The 24,988-nt window shown below is 46.0% G+C and overlaps 2 protein-coding genes across 2 annotated transcripts; both read right to left on the reverse strand.

Annotated features, from left to right (window-relative positions):
- Positions 1–22,434: 22,434 nt before the first annotated feature.
- LOC141030429 (secreted RxLR effector protein 78-like) lies at positions 22,435–23,013 on the reverse strand. The gene has a single exon (XM_073506164.1). The coding sequence runs from the start codon at positions 23,011–23,013 to the stop codon at positions 22,435–22,437; it is 579 nt and encodes a 192-aa protein (XP_073362265.1).
- Positions 23,014–23,164: 151 nt separating this feature from the next.
- On the reverse strand, positions 23,165–23,980 carry LOC141030445 (uncharacterized). The gene has a single exon (XM_073506165.1). It carries the CDS (start codon positions 23,978–23,980, stop codon positions 23,165–23,167), a length of 816 nt encoding a protein of 271 aa, XP_073362266.1.
- Between the last annotated feature and the right edge of the window lie 1,008 nt (positions 23,981–24,988).

The raw sequence follows: 24,988 nt of genomic DNA on the forward strand, positions 1-24,988 counted from the left end.
TGGAGCGGTGCTTCATCCTACACATCGATGGCGGCGGATCTCGGCGGCGTGGCGCAGTGGAGACTCGGCGTCCGATGGGCGGCGATGGACTCGCGCAAAAGGACGACGCTGTCTGACGTCGTGGTGGCGTCGATGGCAGAGAGGCCTGGCAATGTCGATGTGTCAATATCTGATCTGAGGATGGATCGATGGATGAAGGAGGTGACGGTCCTTGCAGTGTGCGCATGTGGTGCCCACTGAAAGAAGGCCGGACTGGTGTGTAACCCAGTCCAAATATTGTGGCTTGGATGGGGCATCCGGTATTACATCTAAGGTGTTGGTGTGATGTCTGTTTGGTATTAGGCTCGGACATTCGGCACCCCTTCATCACGGGGATAAAAGTAGCGACATATGTGAATAATTAATAAAATAGTTGCATGCATCGCTCAGATGTAGTAGCCGGAGGTACATCCTCCTTTTTAAAAGAAAAAGCTAGCTTAGCAAAGGCTAGTGACGCATAGTGTGAAGTTTAGAACCTAAAACCATCTCCGACACATCACATCTCCCTGTCTCTAAAGAAACCGTCGTTTATATGAAGTTGGGGCAGAAAGAACTGTAACAGTTTCCGTAAAGTGAGGTCATAACAGTAGAGGATACCTTAAAATTGGTCATTTCTTCGTGCACGTTCACGGGAAGCCGTAATATTTTGGCGGGTTGGTAACCGCCTAAAACTTCACCGTGCTTCTCGCCAGAACCTCGCTGGAATGTCGCTGCCTCACGCCAGCGACCACAGCACCGCCTCGCGTGGCCGTCTGGCGGGTCTTAAGGCATTATCTATTTTTGTTTAATTAAAAATAAAATAAAAGCTGATTTATGAGAAGAGGTTTACAGGGATAGACAAAAATAGCTCTCGGATAACTTCCCCTTCAATTTCAGTTTTACAGAAAGTTTTTTGAGGAGGCTGTTGGAGTTGCTCTAAGTAGAGCAAAGCATCTCCAATAGATAATGCGAAATAGGGAGCTGCCTAATAAATCGTCTTACATTTGGACCTAAAAATGGTGCTTCAATAGCGAAAGTGCTTTTCTACACCCGTGCTCACGGGATGAACAATAACCTGAAAAACATTTAAATTTTTTTCAATAAAATCTGAATTTTTCCATGACAAATGTTCTAAGAGCTTGCAAAAATTTCATCACGATATCACATTCGATACTCTGAGAATGCTACCTTCGAAAGCATTTTGGAGCACTGATTTTTTTCTTTTTTGCCACGACTTACACAAAGTGATTTCGTGATGAAATATTGCCAACGCTTAGAACATTTGTCAAAGTTTGCTGTTTTTTTTTATTTTACTGTTCACCCGAGCTCAAATGAGCCCGGGTGCAAAAACTTCATGTTCCTTCAATGGGTGACCTATATGTATATTGTGCCCTAAATTAGTTAGGGCAGTAGTATATTTTGACCGCTCAGAGCATCTCTAGCAGATGTGCTATAATCGGTCAAACATCTAAATTTGAAGTATAGATCCTATAAAACGCACCGAATAGATCCCGTAAAATGGCCGACCCCTAATATTTTTTTCCAGCTCCCCGTATATTTCTTTTACTGTGAGCTCCCCATATATTATCCCCTACATAGCTTAAATATGCAGTTTGAGCCATTTTGCAAGTCCGCGTATATTGAAACAGTAAACCGGTCAACACCGGAGCAGGCGAGGAGCTCGGCAACGGACGGCCGGAGCGTCGCCAGAGCAAGCGAGGGAGCTCGACAGCGGCCGTTGGAGCATTGCTGGAGTAGACAGATGGTCGGAGCAGCGTCGAAGCCTCGCTGAAGAGTTGGCATTTCTTTTAGTACAGTTTTGCAATACCTGTTCTGCCAAAGCCAAGCTCGTACCATAAATATTTTTACGGGCGGCCCGCAAAACGATTTTGCGGGTCAGGATTATAGCGCATCTGCTAGAGATGCTCTGATGCTGCAAATATATAGCAGCCATGCAGCTGCCGCAAAACAAAAATCGCAGCGACGCGTAGCCCAATCGTCAAGTGGAACTTCCCCCCGCAAATGCTTCCCCTGCCCCACGGGCACCGCTGCCCAATCCGGCAACCACCCCCAACTAACGCATCACCCCCTTAGTCAAATTATCCGCCACCGCAGCCGCGTCAAACGATTCCGACCACCATCACCACTGCCCCATTCATCTAATCGCCTGCACACAACCGCATCGATCAAATTGCCCGCCACACCTCCGCTGCCGTCAAGCTAAGGATTTCGCGCCGCATTGCCAAGCTGAGGAGAAGCACGAGCTTCCACGATTTCAGCTCCGACCGTTGCGTCATTGAGATCTCATGCAACGGGACGTGGCACTGGCTCATGACCTTTGAGATAATGAAGCCTGTCGTGCACGCGTTGTCGTGGCTTGGAGGTTCCGTCGGCCCAAGTTCGAGCTGAACTTTCATGGCCTCATGTCCCAGGAGGTAGCGGAGTTCCTTTCCCCCTAATTGTGTTTTGTGTCTCACAAGTAGGAGAGGGAAGACCGCCTCGTCGTGTAGCAGTACTGATGTGGAGCATCCTTCGATCATCCCATGGACTCTACACCAACTCATCAAGCACCATGTGGACCTATGACAAGAGCTCGCGCATGTGCCATAGAAACCGAGGTGAACTCACTCCTCTACGAGATTGATAGGGATGTGGATGGAACTTGGATGCTACCTCACCAAAATGTGTTATGTGTCATTAGGTCCGAAGACGACCTCCACCAAGTTGCTAAGGAGCATCCCAAAGGCCTCGGAGAAGGACCCCAAGGCCACAAGGAAGAAGAAGGCAGCCACCAAGATGAAGACTGCACCTCCCAGGCGACCCCATGCCCGTGGGCTATCAGACAGCTATTGGAAGTGAAGACGCGCACCCCATGCGCACGACCTCCAGACCCCGTGCCCACGGGCCTCGCCGCTGTAGCACCCCGTGCGCACGGGCGTGTACCGTGCCCACGGGACCCCCGTGCGCACGGGCCTCACTTACCCCGTGCGCACGGTCCTCCCAAGATTCAGCGGTGGACTTCCTGTTTCACCCTCCAACTCGCACCCCTCCTTCCTCTAGCTATATATTCCGTGCCTAGGACATTGTTTAGGGTTAGCAAAGTATGATGAGACATTAGAGAGAGCTTTTCTCCTAGTACCACTCTTCTAGGAGATCAAGACCTCCTAGGGGAAGATCCCTAGTGGATATCAAGACCCCATCAAGGGAAGGATCTCTTTAGATCATCAAGACATCATCTCCTCTTGGATTTGGGAAGAACTCTATCATTGTGTTTGTTTCCTTGGATTGTTCTTGTATTTCTTGTGGATCTCAAATATGCTATTCTAGTGGATGTGTAATTGGGTTTTGTTTGTGTGAATTTCCCTTTTGTGTTCTTGTTGTTCATCCTTTTTCCCTCCAAGTGTGAGAAGATCTCCACTTAGGGTTCCACCCTACAACAAGTACACCGCCCATGCGAGCGATATGGTGGCTATGGCAAGGTTTGTCGTAGAAAATAAGCACCTTGCACCAGTGGAGTACGTCTTTGCCGGTAGGGACGTGGAACGCAAGAAGACAATCAAGAAAGAAGACAAGGCTTACCCCTCATAGGTGGTCAAGAAGGAGGACGATGTAGGCCCCTCAGTAGTAATCAAGGTTGAGTTGGACGATGACTAAGCCGACGCCGAGTTGTATAGTGAGGAAGAGACAATCCTGCAGCTTTGGAACCATGTCCGCAACGAGGATGATGACGTGTAGTGTGTCTGTAGCAGTGAGTCTATCGTAGTACTTTCGTAGTGTGTCTATCATGCTTAAGTTTGGACTCATGTTCAAATTTGAACATTTGGTAGTTCGTAATGTCAAAATATGCAATGATCATGTTTATTTCAGTGCCCTATTTTGCAGCATCTGCTATGATAGAAAATATTGTGATACATTATTTTACATCATCCGGTACGGCGGAAAATGTCCTGATGCTCTATTTTACATCATCTACGAAAAATATTAGTACTCTAAAACCCACTTTCTGTTGCCCTATTATACATCGGCTTGAAGTTCATTCTAAAGATCCGAGAAAGTTACAAGCTCAGAGCTCAAGATAGGGGATCGAAACCACGATGTACACATTCTAGTATTGGTCTGTGTCCAATGAGCTTCAGCAACATTCTTTTACGTGTCGTTTTAGTTTAAATCTTATGTATGGTGGTATAATCCCGAAAATTCATTTTGGCTCGCCGGCGCCAATGCTCCTAGTGCCAAAATTGTTTTTCAGCTTTTCCCATTTTGTCAAAAAATCATCACAAAATTCACACATGCGGTCGAACTTATAAACTTACATGGGATAATTCAGACGAATACGACCAGTGCGAAAATAAGAAGGTTGGTCGCATTTCTACAGATTCGTATTTGCATTTCAACCCATGTTGCTTGTTATTCTTGTACATAATGCAAATCTCAGCATTATTTTTTGAAACTTTTTTATGGTAAAGAATATTAAAATATATATGCTTGGTTTTTTGTATTACTATGAATTCTTAAAGAATATTTCCATGCACTAGTGTCCGAGAGCCAAAAGGCAAACTTATGTATGATTAGTATAATTAGTATTTCGCTACAAATCGAACATCGTATTTTTTAGCATGACAAATCAAACGCCCGAGATGACAAATAACGTAGTCGCGGGGGATTTGCCATACTTCCTAAACGAAATTGATATCCTCGTGACAACATCATTGGCCACAAAAAGGTTTGATTTGCCATGGTTAAAAATCTGACATCAGATTTTTAAAATTCCCACTATAATTAAGCTTCTAGATATATGACACGGTAGCATCCTCATCGTGCTAGTGTATATATCGTCTTTCAACCAATGACCCATGAGAAATATCAAATGGATGGAGTAAGTGTGTCATGCACCTACTCCACTCATATGGTGAGCTAAGTGTGGCCGGGCAGGTGGGTCAAGCACTCAAACCCTATATATTCCTCCCCCACCCTTGCATTCTAAGAACAAGATGAACAAGAGAAAAGGACCCCTATCATTTTTTTCATGTTCTCTACTTCCTTCAAACCCCTAAAGCATTACTGCTCCCACCCCCGGCTCCCGCTCCACCCATTCAAAATTAACTCCTTCATTATTCCGCTCATAGCTACTAGTTTTCTCTCTTGTTCAAAATAATCAGAGGCCTGGGATGCATTGGGAATTCGTTTCATATCCACGTTCGTAACAATCAGATAGCTGGTCATACTCCTAGGATTCTACAAATGATAGCTAAATCAAAATGTACAAACTTCTTATGGAAGATGGTCATGCCCCTACCGTCTTTGGATATCTTTGGAAGAGTGTCTATCAGCTAATGCGCATAATCTTCAGGTGCCTCATTTTGCATGATAGAATAAATACAGAAGTCTGCTCCGAAGAAAATCGTTTCATTTGCTTGATTATAATTGTGTTTTATGTAATGAGCAAGCTCCTCGGACCCCAAGGCGACTATTTTGGGACTGCGGTTTCTCTCAATATTGTTGGTAGAGTATACCTTTTCAAAATAGAGGGATGTCAATCATTGATGAATTGCACTTAGCAAAATTGACAATTGATCAGCTCTTCAACATGAATATCATAATTATTGGTCGTTGGAACCTCTCAAGGTGCAGAAATGGGCTGATCTTTAAAAACGATTGATACGTCTCCGACGTATCTATAATTTTTTTATTCCATGCTATTATAGTATCAATCTTGATGTCTTATATGCATTTGTATGCTATTTTATATCATTTTTGGGACAAACGTATTAACTTAGTACCCAGTGTCAGTTGTTATTTTTTGCTTGTTTTTGACTTATCAGAAAATCAATATCAAACGGAGTCCAAACGGACAAAAATCATTGGATTAATTTTTTCCGTACCAGAAGGGACCCATGAAGGTTCGGGCGAAGACCAGAAGAGTCACGAGGGAGCGACAAGTTCAGAGGACGCTCCCCAAGGTGGGGCGCGCCCCTCAGGCTTGTGGGCCCCTCGTGGCACCTCTTGACCTAATTCCTTCTATAAATTCCCAAATATTTTTAATATACCACAGAGCCACCCGAAACACTTTTTCGCCGCCGCAAGCTTCTGTTCTTCCGGAATCCCATCTGGAGGCCTTTTCCGGTACTCTGACGGAGGGGGGTCGATCATGGAGGGCTGGTACATCATCCTTGCTACCTTCTGATGATGCATGAGTAGTTTGTTGGAAATATGCCCTAGAGGCAATAATAAATGGTTATTATTATATTTCTTTGTTCATGATAATTGTCTATTGTTCATGCTATAATTGTGTTATCCGGAAATCGTAATACATGTGTGAACACATAGACCACAACGTGTCCCTAGTAAGCCTCTAGTTGACTAGCTCGTTGATCAACAGATAGTCATGATTTCCTGGCTATGGACATGGGATGTCTTTGATAACGGGATCACATCATTAGGAGAATGATGTGATGGACAAGACCCAATCCTAAGCATGGCGTAAAGATCGTGTAGTTCGTTTGCTAGAGCTTTTCCAATGTCAAATATCTTTTCCTTAGACCATGAGATCGTGCAACTCCCGGATGCCGTAGGAGTGCTTTGGGTGTGCCAAACGTCACAACGTAACTGGGTGACTATAAAGGTGCACTACGGGTATCTCCGAAAGTGTCTGTTGGGTTGGCACGGATCGAGACTGGGATTTGTCACTCCGTGTGACGGAGAGGTATCTCTGGGCCCACTCGGTAGTGCATCATCATAATGAGCTCAATGTGACTAAGGAGTTAGTCACGGGATCATGCATTACGGAACGAGTAAAGAGACTTGCCGGTAACGAGATTGAACAAGGTATTGGGATACCGACGATCGAATCTCGGGCAAGTAACATACCGATTGACAAAGGGAATTGTATACGGGATTGATTGAATCCTTGACATCGTGGTTCATCCGATGAGATCATCGTGGAACATGTGGGAGCCAACATGGGTATCCAGATCCCGCTGTTGGTTATTGACCGGAGAGGCGTCTCGGCCATGTCTGCATGTCTCCCGAACCCGTAGGGTCTACACACTTAAGGTTCGGTGACGCTAGGGTTGTGGAGATATGAGTATGCGGAAACCCGAAAGTTGTTCGGAGTCCCGGATGAGATCCCGGACGTCACGAGGAGTTCCGGAATGGTCCGGAGGTGAAGAATTATATATAGGAAGTCAAGTTTCGGCCACCGGGAAAGTTTCGGGGGTCACCGGTATTGTACCGGGACCACCGGAAGGGTCCCGGGGGTCCACCGGGTGGGGCCACCTATCTCGGAGGGCCCCATGGGCTGAAGTGGGAAGGGAGCCAGCCCTTAGTGGGATGGGGCGCCCCCCCATGGGCCTCCCCCCTGCGCCTAGGGTTGGAAACCCTAGGGTGGAGGGCGCCCCACTTGCCTTGGGGGGCAAGTCTCCCCCCTGGCCGCCGCCCCCCATGCAGATGGGTTCCTGGCCGGCGCCCCCCTCCCAGGGGGCCTATATAAAGGGGGGGAGGGAGGGCAGCAGTACTACAGCCTTGGGCGCCTCCCTCCTCCCCTGCTACACCTCTCCCTCTCGCAGAAGCTCGGCGAAGCCCTGCCGAGATCCCGCTACATCCACCACCACGCCGTCGTGCTGCTGGATCTCCATCAACCTCTCCTTCCCCCTTGCTGGATCAAGAAGGAGGAGACGTCGCAGCACCGTACGTGTGTTGAACGCGGAGGTGTCGTCCGTTCGGCACTCGGTCATCGGTGATTTGGATCACGGCGAGTACGACTCCATCAACCACGTTCATTGGAACGCTTCCGCTCGCGATCTACAAGGTTATGTAGATGCACTCCTTTCCCCTCGTTGCTAGTATACTCCATAGATGGATCTTGGTGAGCGTAGGAAAATTTTAAAATTCTGCTACGATCCCCAACATAGTTTAGCACAGACATACGGGTCCATAGCTAGTAGCTAGATGGCTTCTTCTCTCTTTTTGATCTTCAATACACTCCTTGGTGTTCTTGGAGTTCTATTCGATGTAATGTTATTTTGCGGTGTGTTTGTTGGGATCTGGAAAATTGTGGGTATATGATCTGAATATTTATGAGAAGTAATGGAGTATTTTCTGAACCTTATTATGCATGATCGTTATAGCTTTGTATTTCTCTCCGATCTATCTGTTTGGTTTGGCCAACTAGATTAATTTGTCTTCAGTGGGAGAGGTGCTTTGTGATGGATTCAATCTTGCGGTGTTCTATCCCAGTGACAGAAAGGGACAAGACATGTATTTGAATTGTTGCCATTAAGGGTAAAACAATGGGGTTTATTTACATTGCTTGGATTACTTTGTCTGCATCATGTCATCTTGCTTAAGGCATTACTCTGCATTATACTTAATACCATAGATGCATGTTGGGTAGCAATCGATTGGTGGAGTAATAATAGTAGATGCAGGAAGGAGTGGGTCTACTTGTCTCGGACGTGACGCCTATATACATGATCATTGCCTTGAATATCGTCATAACTATGCGCTTTTCTATCAATTGCCCAATAGTAATTTGTTTACCCATCATATGCTATGTGCTCGAGAGATAAGCCTCTAGTTAAAACTATGCCCCCCTGGTCTACCTTTATCATATATAAAAGCATAAAAATATTTTACTGCAATTTTTCTTTCTTTTTATTTTATCTATTAATTTATATTTATCTACCACTACAAGATTCGATCCTTACAAATAACCGCCAAGGGGATTGACAACCCTCTTGATCGCGTTGGGTGCAAGTATTTGTTTTTGTGTGTGCAGGTGATGTTCACGAGGTTCTGTGTGATTCTCCTACTGGATTGATACCCTTGGTTCTTAACTGAGGGAAATACTTATCTCTACTGTACTGCATCTTCTCTCCTTCTTGAGGAAATCCTAACACAGCTCACAAGTAGCAACAATGCACCAAGAAGAGATACATGGCTAGCTTTGCCTTGAGCTTGCTTGTCATATAGGTTGTTCTCACCCAATTGAATATCTAGAAAACTTACTTTATTCTACATTGGCTTAAAATTTGTAGTCTCTTATCCCTCCCCCTCTAGTCGACCTCTCGATCATTTCAACATACGGATAAAGCATGTCGTGGACATCTTTAACGTTACCGCTAGAGTGCACGTGGGGAATGGAAAAAGCTTCTTTTCTACACCAATTGTTGGCTAAATGGCCCTTCTAGTGAAGCATTTGTCCCAAAGATCATCTCAAAAATTCCGCAGTGTGCTAGGGCTAAGCGTATGGTTGGTTTAAGGACGTCAAAGGCCCTATATCCATGAGAGCATTTCTCCTATTTACTGAGCTCTTGGAAAGACTCGGAGGTCCACTTCTCAATCCGATGTAGGTGATGTGTGGTCGTTGTCATGGAATGGGAATGCTAATGAGATCTTTTCAACCAAGTCTGCATACATGGAACACTTCGCAGCAGCGGCGCGGAGCAAATGGAAGAACTATGCTCCATAGTGCAAGTTCTTTACTTGGTTAGTGGAACACAAACGGGTGTGTATTGTTGAACGCCTGGCCAAGCAAGGCTTCCCTCACAACATTGCATTTGTATTGTTCTATTGTGCCCAGGAGGACACGAACCATTTTTTCATGGGTTGTAGGACGTCATCTGGGGCACCATGTTGCAAAAGCTAATCTTTCACCGTTCGTGCCTCCGCTCGACAGACAATTCTGGATATGGCGGTTCTCGGCAAGGTCTTCCATACATGGCACAAACATGAAAATATTGATTGTCTTTTCACCCTAACTATTTGGGCAATCTGCAGCAAGAGGAACAACAGAGTACTTAAAGGCAAGGTAGCATCAATTTTGCAGGCCGTGAATCAAATCAAAGTGGGTGCCAGTGTTTTGTTCAAATGAATCTGATAGGGTGTGCTAACTTGGTGTTGTTCCTGGTTCAATTTTGTTCATCTGATCAAAGTCTGGGATATGTTTGTTTGATTATCTTGTAGCGACTTAGGTAGGAGGGGCGAGAGGAACACTGTTTGGTCGTATATACCCTTCAAAAGTGCACATAAAACAACCAACATAGTCTGTTTGGCCCCCCTTAATGCTTCACAATTTGTGTTTGCACCCCTCCTCCCCCCACTCTCCCTCCATTGATTCCAGGTTTTGACCCTGTTGTCTTATGAGTTGTTTTGGTCATTTTCCTTCTTTTAAGAACCTTGCACAGGCCTTCCTTCCTCCTTTTATTTTTGTAATATATTGACATGTAGTTCCCCTGCATGTTTCCAAAAAAAACATGTGTTGGTGAATCGTGTGTCGAGCAATGACGCAAGACCGTTTTTGGTTCAAAGGAAGGCCGCCTTTGGTTTAATTTCTAGGAATTCTATGGGATATGATTTCTGTAGGAAAAATAATTCTTTAGAGCCCTTTGGTTTGTAGGATTCCTATTACTATGTAGGGATGATTTCTATCCTTCACGTTTCAAAGGAATAAAAAAACAGCCCAGACTTATTGAAAAATTCCTATCCTAGGAATCAAATGCATCCTTTTATCTAGGAACTGATATACATGTCACCTCATTTTCTAGAACTTTCCTATTACCATGGTATTTGTTGGGAAACGTAGCATGCAACTTCACAAAAAATTCCTACGCTCACGCAAGATCTATCTAGGGGATACATAGCAACGAGAGGGGGAGAGTGTGTCCACGTACCCTCGTAGACCGAAAGCGGAAGCGTTTAACAACGCGGTTGATGTAGTCGAACTTCTTCTCGTTCCGACCGATCAAGCACCGAACGTACGGCACCTCCGAGTTCTGCACACGTTCAGATCGATGACGTCCCTCGAACTCTTGATTCAGAAAAGTGTCGAGGGAGAGTTCCGTCAACACGACGGCGTGGTGACGGTGATGGTGAAGTGATCCACGCAGGGCTTCGCCTAAGCACTACGTGAATATGACCGGAGGCGTAAACTGTGGAGGTGGGCGCCGCACACGGCTAACAATGGTTGGTGTGTGTTCTAGCGGTGCCCCCCCCACATATATATAGGTTGGAGGGGAGGAGAGGCAGCCAAGGAGGTGCCCCAAGTAGGAGGAATCCTACTTGGGGTCCTCCCAATTCGGCCTCCCCGCTTTCCTATTCCTATCCGGAGTAGGAAGGGGAGAGGGGAAAGGGGAAATCCTATTCCCTTTTTTCCTTTCCTCCTCCCCCTTTCCTTCTCCAATTTGGCCAGCCCATATGGGGGGGGGGGCACCAGCCCCTTTGTGGCTGGTGTGTTTCCCCTCTTGGCCCATAAGGCCCATATCTTTTGCCGGGGGTGCCCAGAACCCCTTCCGGTGACCCGATAAGTACCCGGTGCATCCCGAAACACTTCCGGTGTCCGAATACCATCGTCCTATATATAAATATTTACCTCTCGACCATTTCGAGACTCCTCGTCATGTCCCAGATCTCATCCGGGACTCCAAACAACATTCGCTCACCAAATCACATAACTCATATAAGACAAAATCATTATCGAACGTTAAGCGTGCGGACCCTACGGATTCGAGAACTATGTAGACATGACCGAGACACCTCTCCGGTCAATAAACAACAGCGGAACCTGGATGCTCATATTGGTTCCCACATATTCTACGAAGATCTTTATCGGTCGTACCGTAATGACAACATACGGTATTCCCTTTGTCATCGGTATGTTACTTGCCCAAGATTCGATCGTCGGTATCTTCATACCTAGTTCAATCTCGTTACCGGCAAGTCTCTTTACTCGTTTCATAATACATCATCCCGCAACTAACTAATTAGTCACATTGCTTGCAAGGCTTCTTATGATGTGTATTACCGAGAGGGCCCAGAGATACCTCTCCGATACTCGGAGTGACAGATCCTGATCTTGATCTATGCCAACCCAACAAACACCTTCGGAGATACCTGTAGAGCATCTTTATAATCACCCAGTTACGTTGTGACGTTTGATAGCACACAAGGTATTCCCCCGGTATCCCGGAGTTGCACAATCTCATAGTCGAAGGAATATGTATTTGACATGAAGAATGCAATAGCAATAAAACTAAATGATCAACATGCTAAGCTAACGGATGGGTCTTGTCCATCAAATCATTCTCCTAATGATGTGATCCCATTCATCAAATGACAACACATGTCTATGGTTAGGAAACTTAACCATCTTTGATAAACGAGCTAGTCAAGTAGAGGCTCACTAGGGACATGGTGTTTTGTCTATGTATCCACACATGTATCAAGTTTCCGGTTAATACAATTCTAGCATGAATAATAAACATTTATCATGATATAAGAAAATATTAAATAACAACTTTATTATTGCCTCTAGGGCATATTTCCTTCAGTCTCCCACTTGCACTAGAGTCAATAATCTAGTTCACATCGCCATGTGAATAACACCCATAGTTCACATCGTCATGTGATTAACACCCATAGTTCACATCGCCATGTGACCAACACCCAAAGGGTTTACTAGAGTCAATAATCTAGTTCACATCGCCATGTGATTAACACCCAAAGAGTAATAAGTTGTGATCATGTTTTGCTTGTAAGAGAGGTTTAGTCAACGGGTCTGCCACATTCAGATCCGTATGTATTTTGCAAATTTCTATGTCTACAATCCCTGCATGGAGCTACTCTAGCTAATTGCTCCCACTTTCAATACGTATCCATATTGAGACTGAGAGTCATCTGGATTAGTGTTAAAGCTTCCATCGACGTAATCCTTTTACGACGAACTCTTTATCACCTCCATAACCGAGAAACATTTCCTTAGTCCTCTTAGGTAACTAAGGATGATTTTGACCGATATCTAGTGATCTACTCCTGGATCACTATTGTACCCCCTTGTTAAACTCATGGCAAGGTACACAATAGGTCTGGTACACAACATGTCATACTTTATAGAATCTATGGCTGAGGCATATATAGGGAATGACTTTCATTCTCTCTCTATCTTCTGCTGTGGTCGGGCTTTGAGTCTTACTCAACGTCGCACCTTGTAACACAGGCAAGAACTCTTTCTTTGGCTGATCCATTTTGAATTTCTTCAAAATCTTGTTAAGGTATGTGCTTTTTGAAAGTCCTATTAAGCGTCTCGATCTATCCCTATAGATCTTTATGCCCAATATATAGTAGCTTCACCGAGGTCTTTCATTGAATTTTTTATTCAAGTATCCTTTTATGCTATCCAGAAATTCTATATCATTTCCAATCAACAATATGTCATCCACATATAATATTAGAAATGCTACAGAGCTCCCACTCACTTTCTTGTAAATACAGGCTTCTCCGAAAGTGTGTATAAAACCATATGCTTTGATCACCTCATCAAAGCGTATATTCCAACTCTGAGATGCTTGCACCAGTCCATAGATGGATTGTTGGAGCTTGCACACTTTGTTAGCACCTTTAGGATCAAAAAAACCTTCTGGTTGCATCATATACAACTCTTCTTTAAGAAATCCATTAAGGAATGCAGTTTTGACGTCCATTTGCCAGATTTCATAATCATAAAATGCGGCAATTGCTAACATGATTCGGACAGACTTAAGCATCGCTACGGGTGAGAAGGTCTCATCATAGTCAACTCCTTGAACTTGTCGAAAACCTTTTGCGACAAGTCGAGCTTTATAGATAGTAACACTACCATCAGTGTCCGTCTTCCTCTTGAAGATCCATTTATTCTCAATGGCTTGCCGATCATTGGGCAAGTCCACCAAAGTCCACACTTTGTTCTCATACATGGATCCTATCTCAGATTTCATGGCCTCAAGCCATTTTGCGGAATCTGGGCTCATCATCGCTTCCTCATAGTTCGCAGGTTCATCACGGTCTAGTAACATGACTTCCAGAACAAGATTTCCGTACCACTCTGGTGCGGAACATGCTCTGGTTGACCTACGAGGTTCGGTAGTAACTTGATCTGAAGTTTCATGATCATTATCATTAGCTTCCTCACTGGTTGGTGTAGTCATCACGGGAACGGTTTTCTGCGATGGGCTACTTTCCAATTCGAGAGAAGGTACAATTACCTCATCAAGTTCTATACTTTCCTCCCACTCACTTCTTTCGAGAGAAACTCCTTCTCTAGAAAGGATCCATTCTTAGCAACAAAGATCTTGCCTTCGGATCTGTGATAGAAGGTGTACCCAAAAGTTTCTTTTGGGTATGCTATGAAGACACACTTCTCCGATCTGGGTTCGAGCTTATCAGGTTGAAGCTTTTCACATAAGCATCGCAACCCCAAACTTTAAGAAACAACAACTTAGGTTTCTTGCCAAACCACAATTCATATGGTGTCGTCTCAACGGATTTAGACGGTGCCCTATTTAAAGTGAATGCAGCTGTCTCTAATGCATAACCCCAAAATGATAGTGGTAAATCGGTAAGAGACATCATAGATCACACCATGTCTAATAAAGTACGGTTACGACGTTCGGACACACCATTGCGCTGTGGTGTTCCAGGTGGCGTGAGTTGTGAAACTATCCCACATTGTTTTAAATGAAGGCCAAACTCATAACTCAAATGTTCGCCTCTGCGATCAGATCATAGAAACTTTATTTTCTTGTTACGATGATTCTCCACTTCACTCTGAAATTCTTTGAACTTTTCAAATGTTTCAGACTTGTGTTTCATTAAGTGGATATACCCATATCTGCTCAAATCATCTATGAAGGTCAGAAAATAACGATACCCGCCGCGAGCCTCAACACTCATTGGACCGCACACATCGGTATGTATTATTTTCAATAAGTCAGTAGCTCGCTCCATTGTTCCAGAGAACGGAGTTTTAGTCATCTTGCCCATGAGGCATGGTTCGCAAGCATCAAATGATTAATAATCAAGTGATTCCAAAAGTCCATCCGCATGGAGTTTCTTCATGCGCTTTACACCAATATGACCTAAACGGCAGTGCCACAAATATGTTGCACTATCATTATCAATTTTGCATCTTTTGGCATCAATATTATGAATATGTGTATCACTACGATCGAGATTCAATAAACCATTTACATTGGGTGAATGACCATAGAAAGTTTTATTCATGTAAACAGAACAACAATTATTCTCTGACTTAAATGAATAACCGTATTGCAATAAACATGATCCAATCATATTCATGCTCAACGCAAACATCAAATAACATTTATTTAGGTTCAACACTAATCCCGAAGGTAGAGGGAGTGTGCGATGGTGATCTTATCCACCTTGGAATCACCTCCAACACACATCGTCACCTCGCCCAAACTAGTCTTTGTTCATTCTGTAACTCGTGTTTCGAGTCACTAATCTAAGCAACTGAACTAGTATCAAATACCCAGGGGCTACTACGAACACTAGTAAGGTAAACAATAATCTGTATATCAAATAGACCTTTGTTCACTTTGCCATCCTTCTTATCCGCCAAATGTTTGGGGCATTTCCACTTCCAGTGACCATTTCCTCTGCAATATAAGCACTCAATTTCAGGCTTGGGTCAACTTTGGGCTTCTTCACGGGAGTGGCAACTTGCTTGCCGTTCTTCTTCAAGTTCCCCTTTATTTCCCTTGCCCTTTTACTTGGAACTAGTGGTCTTGTCAACCATCAACACTTGCTGTTTCTTGATTTCTACCTTCGCCGATTTCATCATCGTGAAGAGCTCGGGAATCGTTTTCGTCATTCCCTTGCATATTATAGTTCATCACGAAGTTCCAGTAGCTTGGTGATAGTGACTAGAGAACTCTGTCAATCACTATCTTATCTGGAAGATTAACTCCCACTTGATTCAAGCGATTGTACTACCCAGACATTCTGAGTACATGCTCACTAGCTGAGCCAGTCTCCTCCACCTTGTAGGCAAAGTACTTGTCAGAGGTCTCACACCTCTCGACATGGGCATGAGTTTTAAATAGCAATTTCAACTCTTGGAACATCTCATATGCTCAATGGCGTTCAAAACGTTTTTGAAGTCCCGGTTCTAAGCCGTAAAGCATGGTGCACTAAACTATCAAGTAGTCATCATACCGAGCTTGTCAAACGTTCATAACGTCTGCATCAGCTCCTGCAATATAGGTCTGTCACCTAGCAGTGCATCAAGGACATAATTCTTCTGTGCAGCAACAAGGATAATCCTCAGACCACGGACCCAGTCCGCATCATTGCTACTATCATCTTTCAACTTTTCTCTAGGAACATATCAAAAATATATAGGAGCTATATCGCGAGCTATTGATCTACAACATAGATATGCAAATACTATCAGGACTAAGTTCATGATAAATTAAGTTCAATTAATCATATTACTTAAGAACTCCCACTTAGATAGACATCACTCGAGTCATCTAAATGATCACGTGATCCAAATCAATTAAACCATGTCCGTTCATCACGTGAGATGGAGTAGTCTTCAATGGTGAACATCTCTATGTTGATCATATCTACTATATGATTCACGTTCGACCTTTCGGTCTCCAGTGTTTCGAGGCCATGTCTGTACATGCTAGGCTCATCAAGTTTAACCCGAGTATTCCGCATGTGCACAACTGTCTTGCACCCGTTGTATGTGAACGTAGAGCTTATCACGCTCGATCATCACGTGGTGTCTCAGCACGACGAACTGTCGCAATGGTGCATACTCAGGGAGAACACTTATACCTTGAAATTTTAGTAAGGGGTCATCTTATAATGCTACCGCCGTACTAAGCAAAATAAGATGCATAAAAGATAAACATCACATGCAATCAAAATATGTGACATGATATGGCCATCATCATCTTGTGCCTTTGATCTCCATCTCCAAAGCACCGTCATGATCTCCATCGTCACTGGCTTGACACCTTGATCTCCATCGTAGCGTCGTGGTCATCTCGCCAATTATTGCTTCTACAACTATCGCTAACGCATAGTGATAAAGTAAAGCAATTACATGGCGTTTGCATTTCATACAATAAAGCGACAACCATAAGGCTCCTGCCAGTTGCCGATAACTTTTACAAAACATGATCATCTCATACAATAACGTATATCACATCATGTCTTGACCATATCACATCACAACATGCCCTACAAAAACAAGTTAGACGTCCTCTACTTTGTTGTTGCAAGTTTTACGTGGCTGCTACGGGCTTCTAGTAAGAACCGATCTTACCTACGCATCAAAACCACAACGGTGATTTATCAAGTTTGCTGTTTTAACCTTCAACAGGGACCGGCCGCAGTCAAATTCGATTCAACTAAAGTTGGAGAAACAGACACCCGCCAGCCACCTTTATGCGAAACTAGTTGCATGTCTGTCGGTGGAACCGGTCTCATGAACGTGGTCATGTAAGGTTGGTCCGGGCCGCTTCATCCAACAATACTGCCGAATCAAAATAAGACATTGGTGGTAAGCAGTATGATGATCACCGCCCACAACTCTTTGTGTTATACTCGTGCATATCATCTACGCATAGACCTGGCTCGGATGCCACTGCTGGGAAACGTAGCATGCAATTTCAAAAAAAAAATCCTACGCTCACGCAAGATCTATCTAGGAGATGCATAGCAACGAGAGGGGGAGAGTGTGTCCACGTACCCTTGTAGACCAAAAGCGGAAGCGTTTAACAACGCGGTTGATGTAGTCGAACTTCTTCTTGTTCCAACCGATCAAGCACCGAACGTACGGCACCTTCGAGTTCTGCACACGTTCAGCTCGATGACGTCCCTCAAACTCTTGATCCAGCAAAGTGTCGAGGGAGAGTTCCGTCAGCACGACGGCGTGGTGACGGTGATGGTGAAGTGATCCGCGTAGGGCTTCGCCTAAGCACTACGTGAATATAATCGAAGGCGTAAACTGTGGAGGTCGGCGCCGGACACGGCTAACAATGGTTGGTGTGTGTTCTAGCGGTGCCCCCCCACATATATAAAGGTTGGAGGGAAGGAGAGGCAGCCAAGGGGGCGCCCCAAGTAGGAGGATCCTACTTGGGGTCCTCCCAATTCGGCCTCCCCCCTTTCCTATTCCCATTCGGAGTAGGAAGGGAAGAGGGGAAAGGGGAAATCCTATTCCCTTTTTCCTTTCCTCCTCCCCCTTTCCTTCTCCAATTTGGCCAGCCCATATGGGGGGGGGCGCACGAGCCCCTTTGTGGCTGGTGTGTTTCCCCTCTTGGCCCATAAGGCCCATATCTTTTGTCGGGGGTGCCCGGAACCCCTTCCGGTGACCCGATAAGTACCCGGTGCATCCCGAAACACTTCCGGTGTCCGAATACCATCGTCCTATACATCAATATTTACCTCTCGACCATTTCGAGACTCCTCGTCATGTCCGTGATCTCATCCGGAACTCCAAACAACATTCGCTCACCAAATCACATAACTCATATAATACAAAATCGTCATCGAACATTAAGCGTGCGGACCCTACGGGTTCGAGAACTATGTAGACATGACCGAGACACCTCTCCGGTTAATAACCAACAGCAGAACCTGGATGCTCATATTGGTTCCCACATATTCTACGAAGATCTTTATCGGTCGTACCGTAATGACAACATACGTTATTCCCTTTGTCATCGGTATGTTACTTGCCCGAGATTCGATCGTTGGTATCTTCATACCTAGTTCAATCTCGTTACCGGCAAGTCTCTTTACTCGTTGCATAATACATCATCCCGCAACTAACTCATTAGGCACATTGCTTGAAAGGCTTCTTATGATGTGTATTACCGAGAGGTCCCAGAGATACCTCTCCGATACTCGGAGTGACAAATCCTAATCTTGATCTATGCTAACCCAACAAACACCTTCGGAGATACCCGTAGAGCATCTTTATAATCACTCAGTTATGTTGTGACGTTTGATAGCACACAAGGTATTCCTCCGGTATCCGGGATTTGCATAATCTCATAGTCGAAGGAATATGTATTTGACATGAAGAAAGCAATAGCAATAAAACTGGACGATCAACATGCTAAGCTAACGGATGGGTCTTGTCCATCAAATTATTCTCCTAATGATGTGATCTTGTTCATCAAATGACAACACATATCTATGGTTAGGAAACTTAATCATCTTTGATTAACGAGCTAGTCAAGTAGAGGCTCACTAGGGACACGGTGTTTTGTCTATGTATCCACACATGTATCAAGTTTCTGGTTAATACAATTCTAGCATGCATAATAAAGATTTATCATGATATAAGGAAATATAAAATAACAATTTTACTATTGTCTCCAGGGCATATTTCCTTCAGTATTCCTATCTACGAAACAAACGAGGCCGAAAAGTGGAGGAAATACATAAGAATAGAAAATTTCATATGGTGGCACTATTCAAGCCCTTGGTTCAAAGAAATGTATTAATTGAAAAATGTAGGATTTTTTTCTTTAATCTTTGTTTTATAGGAAAAACACAAGCATTTTTGCAATCTACATGGAGCTCCTTTTCAAATGTAAACCAACGAAGAACGAGATTGAGATCCTTAGAGCATCTATGGCCGGACTTGGCAAATCCGGCCCTCAAACACCCGCGGATGCGCCCGCGTCCGTGGGCACAGACCGGGCACTCCTCAAAAAATGCAATCCACATCTGAACACCTCAATTAGCATATCTCAAATCCATACAAACTCATGCAACTACGTCATCGCACACGCATCGTTCGGCTACTCAATCACATTACACTAAACATGCCATCGAACTACCAAAATTTGGCATGTTTGGCTATGGTGGGGTTCATTCACGGCTGCCCTTGCCCTTCCCGGCGCCCTTGTTGTCCTTCTCGTGAAAGTTCTGGTCGAAGACGCAATACGGATCGAGCCGGATCAACACGTCGCCAGAGCTGTCCTCGCCGTCGCTGTCCTCCTTCTCCTCCTTCGGTGGTAGTCCGGCCATGGGACGGACCACCCGATTCTGCTCATGGGCGAGGGCACGCGTGTTCCTCCGCTGTTGTTTCTTCATAATGCGGGCGCGGATGGCTTCCTCCTCTGCGGCCGCCCGCGCCGCTTCGTGAGCCGCCGCCATTTCTGCCGCGATACGGGCCTCGTGGCCCTTATCCTCTCCTTCCCACGGCGGCCGCCCGTTCCCGGTGGGACTCATACTCTGTCCGACCGGTGATGGGGAAGGAGAGGTGTTCCGGCCGGGAACACGAGGATCCAGCACCAGAGGACCCGACCGCCCCGTGAGCCGACACTATGGCATCACGGCGGACGGATACGTCCCTCGGCCGGGCGCTGTCCTCCCAGGAGCGGCAGAGTGCAATGCGGACTACCATTGCCTCCTCCAACCCACACGGGACGACACCCTAGTCGACTGATCCGGACTGGTCGAAGTCCGATCCGCTGCCTGCCATGGCAGAGAAGGCCGCAAACCGCCGGAGGTGAGCTCAGGTGGCGGAGGGGAGTGAAATGAAGTGGCTAGGGTTTGTTCCGGCGAGAGGATGGGACGAATATAAGTGGGGTTGGGTGGGCCAGCATGGGCCGGGTCCGACGTGGCGGGCGCGCCTGGGCGCTCCCATAGCCGCCTCATATTTGGGCTGGATATGGGGGGTGCCGGTCTGCCCGGACGCTTGAGGGCCGTTTGAGGGGCCCGTCTGGGTCCAAATTTCGTGTCGGGCAGCGACCGGGCGGCCTGCCGGGCGTTTGAGACGGGTTTGAGGGGTCCGGCTATAGATGCTCTTAGTGGCATAATAACATTGACAGTGCTTTCTCGACTAAGAGCGACTCTTTTTTTTTTACTTCAGACAACAACACACAATTAAGAGAGCAAAACAAAGCTGCCTTTATTTTTTCTCGAATATGCACGAGTGTGCATATCATATATTAAAGAAGAAAAGGCATAGAAAACCTCCACCAGTCAATTACAAGTGTGGTGATTACTCACACATATGTACAACACCACTCCACCTAGTACACATTATACTACTCCTCCCCACTAATCCACCTTGCTAAACCCGCAAGCACGAAGTCAACTTTGCCTTTCATAAGTCCCGAACGTGCCCAAGTCCTTCCTTCCGCCTCTATTCTTCGCATGAGCTGGTGGATCGATGGCAACTCACCGTCAAACACCACAGCGTTCCGATGCTTCCACAACTCCCACAGTGCCAGTAGTAAAACAGCATGCAGGTCTTTTTTAACCATCGTATTCAATCGTTGCTTCATACAGAGCCAAGATTGTAGTGTATCCTGCGGGGTTGGCGTCCACTCAGGCTTCCCCAACGCAGTGCAAACCGCCGCCCAGATTGTCCTGGCGAAGACGCAGGTTAGCAACACATGGTCTATTGTCTCCTCCTCTTGGTCACAAAGTGAGCACTTGTCCTGATGCAGCAACCCTCTTCTAGCAAGCCGGTCGGACGTCCAGCATCTGTTACGCAAAGCCAACCATGTGAAGAATTTGCATTGTGACGGAGCTCGTGATTTCCAAGTTAACTCCGCAGTCGGAATCACCTCCCGGGCCCAAAACTTGGCAGCGTACGCTGATCTCACTGAGTATTGCCCATTTGCTTCCCAGGACCAAGTGAAAACATCCGGGCCAGTCTCTGTGGGTTCCCATGCCTGCACCCTGTGCCAAAGCTCCAAGTACTCTTGTAGTGCATGCGTGCCAAGATCAGGAGTAATGCAATAATCCCAAGAGCCATTCGTCAGCACCTGACCGAGCCGGCTCGTCCTCCTAACATGGCTCGGGACGATGCTGTAGAGACCGGTGCAACTTCCTGAATCCTCCGTCCGTCAAGCCACCTATCCTCCCAGAAGAGCGTGTCCAAGCCATCATGCGGTGTGCACCTTGTTGCCGCTTGAAAGATTCGCATCGAGTCATCCGACACTTTGATTTGGAACTCACTCCATGGTCTATCCTTGTCTGTCCTTTGCAGCCACGGCCATCTGGCTTGCATTGCCACATTCATCCATCTCAGGTTGGGCAGCCCTAGGCCTCCTACCCATTTGGGGGCACAAACGGAATCCCAAGCAACCGCACAGTTTCCACCATTTGCTTCCACTTTTCCACACCACAAGAAACATCGACACACCTTATTCATGGCTGTCACCGTTTTGATAGGAAGATCCAATGCCATCATCGCATGTATGGGCATCGCACATAGAACAGATTGCACCAATGTAAGCCTACCACTTTTAGGCATGAGGGAAGCCTTCCACTTTGGCAGCTGATTCGCCATCTGATCCACCAGATACTGCAACTGTGTCGCCGATTGCTTTCTTATGAACAAAGGCAGTCCAAGGTAACGCACCGGGAAGGATCCCACTGGGCAGCCAAGCTCCTCACTCGCCATAGCGATGCATTGTTCCGAGCACCGTATCGGAAGTGCAACGGACTTCCTCATGTTTATGCGCAAACCCGACGCCTCACCAAAGATATCAAAGATGCTTTTGCAGATTGCAAGATCCATCGGCTCTGGCTTGGTAAACAGGACTACGTCATCCGCAAAAACGAGAGCCTTTTCTTCATACTCTTTGTCGCCAAGGGCTACAAAAAACCCCTGCTTGCTGCCCACTCAAATAGTCTTTGTAGTGGTTCCATGGTGACGATAAATAGCATCAGTGAGATAGGATCTCCCTGCCGCAGCCCCTTGCAGTTGTAAATTGTGCGGCCCGGGTCTCCATTCAACATTATCCTGGTGGTGGACGTAGCTAATATCCCACACACCCATGACCTCCACCTAGAGCCAAAGCCAAACCGCTCCAAAACTTCCAAGAGAAAAGGCCATTGAACCGAGTCAAAAGCTTTTGAAATGTCGAGCTTCAAAAGGACAGCGGGGTTCTTCAATGCATGCAAACGACGAGCCATGCTCTGGACTAACATGAAGTTGTCGTGCAATGATCTTCCTTTGACAAAAGCACTTTGATGATTTCCAACAAGATTTGGTAGCTCCGCCACAAGCCTGGAGGCTAGTACCTTCTCGAAGATCTTAATAGCTCCGTGAACAAGATTTATAGGCCGAAAGTCTCCCACATCCAATGCCCTATCCTTCTTGGGCAGGAGAGAAACAAGAGATTTGTTGATCGTGGCCATACCTCTCACACCTCCATTATAGAAGCATGCCATAGCTACCATGAAATCCTCCCGAATGATATGCCAACACGTGGCATAGAAACGCCCCGTGAACCCGTCTGGCCCTGGTGCTTAGTCCCGCGGCATGGATTTTATGACCTTCTCAACTTCCTCGTCGGTAAATGGCACCTCTAGATGCTCAAGCTCAAGTCGCAGCAGCTGAAGAGCCGCGAGGTTTAGCCGTGTGGTTTAGCGCGTGCGTCCTTGCAGCACAAAAACCAAAAGCTTGTCCAAAATAGTCATCCACTGCATCCGCAACTTCTTCTTGACCTGTGAACAGATTTCCATTGTGTCGCACAACCCGGATAGTATTCTTTCTTTGTCTATGACTTGCTTGTTGATGAAACAATCTTGTGTTGCCATCCCCTTCGGGCAATTGCAGCATGCGAGACCGCTGCCTAGCGATGGTCCGTTCAAGAGAACACAAGCCCAACACTTTTCTTTTCAAGCACTTCCGAAGCTCAACTTCCGCAGCCGACAGAGGTCTGGAGTCCATGGCAACATCCAGTCTGTGAATCACCTCAAGTGCTATACGTATTTGCAGTTCCACGTTACCAATCCACCGATCGCTCCATTTCTGGAGAGACACGGCCGTTGCTTTCAGCTTGTTATGCAGCGTAAGGTATACATTAGATGCCACGGGCTCAGAGGTCCATGCCGCTTGCACCGTTTCCATGAAGCCCTCTGCCTTTACCCAGAAAGATTCAAACTTGAAGCGCTTCCGTATGTGTATCTCCATGTTCATATCCAGCATCAGTGGGCAGTGATCCCATATAGCCGTCCCCAGCGCTGAGAGGAAGCATGAGGGGAACGCCTCATCCCACTCGTTCGAAACGAAGACGTGATCTATCTTCTCAAGAGTTGCATGCTGCCTTTCATTTGACCACGTATATCTCCGACCATTGAGATATAACTCTTTCAACTCAAGCGAATTAAGCTTGGTGCGAAATCTGCTCATCATTCTGCGATTGATCCGGTCATTGCTTTTGTCCTCTTGATTTACCAGCAAGTTGAAGTCCCCCGCTACTAGCCACGGACCCGCATGCAAGTCTCTAATCTCCACAAGCTCCTGCAAAAATTCCACCTTCTCCCTTTCCTCCTGAGGGCCATAGACACATGTGAGCCACCACTCTTGATCACTTGATGTTTTGACAATCGCAGTGAGCGTATTATTTGTATAGTGTGGGTTTGACAATTGCGTGATAGAATCATCCCAAGCCACCAAGATTCCTCCACGAGTACCCACCGCCGGCAAGTAAAAGAACTTCCCAAATTTATTACCTAAGCATTGTTGTACAACCGCAAGCGAAACATCATGCAGTTTGGTTTCCTGCAAACATACAATGGCTGGATTCGCCAGCACAACCGCTTGATAAACGACACTTCTCCTAGCCGGCGCGTTAAGACCACGCACGTTCCACACAAATCACTTTTAGGGGTTGTGCATTCATTGAGAGATGCAACCGAGCCACCATGCCATTCCACCACCTTCTAAGCCAACGCGGTTTCGGCCTCCTCTGCCAGGGGAAGAGATGGCAACTCCCATCCAAAGAGAGCAAGCACGGCCGCGATGTGAGCATCTGAAAGAGGACGAGAAAACAAGTCCACGTACATGCGGAGGGCTTCCTCCGAGATCACTTCCTCCGAGATCACTTCACCCTCATGCGCCAAGCATAGCTTCCTGACAATTACTTGTTGTTGTTTGGTTGTTGCATGCTTTGCTATCCTCGCACTCCTCCTGGAAGGAGCCAAAAAGATGAAAAAGATGTGTACGCTTAGGGGTCCAGGTGGGGTCCAGTGACGCGTACAATTAGCTTTGTGCGATGCTAGCGCGTCAAAAAAAGATGAAAAAACGTAACACTATATACACGTTCGAGAGAGATCGTTTTTTTGCGCGAGGACGAGAGAGATCGTTTGACACACATATACATGTTCTATTTCAAGCTGACACATGGTTGTACTTAAGCAT

This window comes from Aegilops tauschii, chromosome 1, assembly GCF_002575655.3.
Source record: "Aegilops tauschii subsp. strangulata cultivar AL8/78 chromosome 1, Aet v6.0, whole genome shotgun sequence".
Lineage (NCBI taxonomy): Eukaryota > Viridiplantae > Streptophyta > Magnoliopsida > Poales > Poaceae > Aegilops > Aegilops tauschii.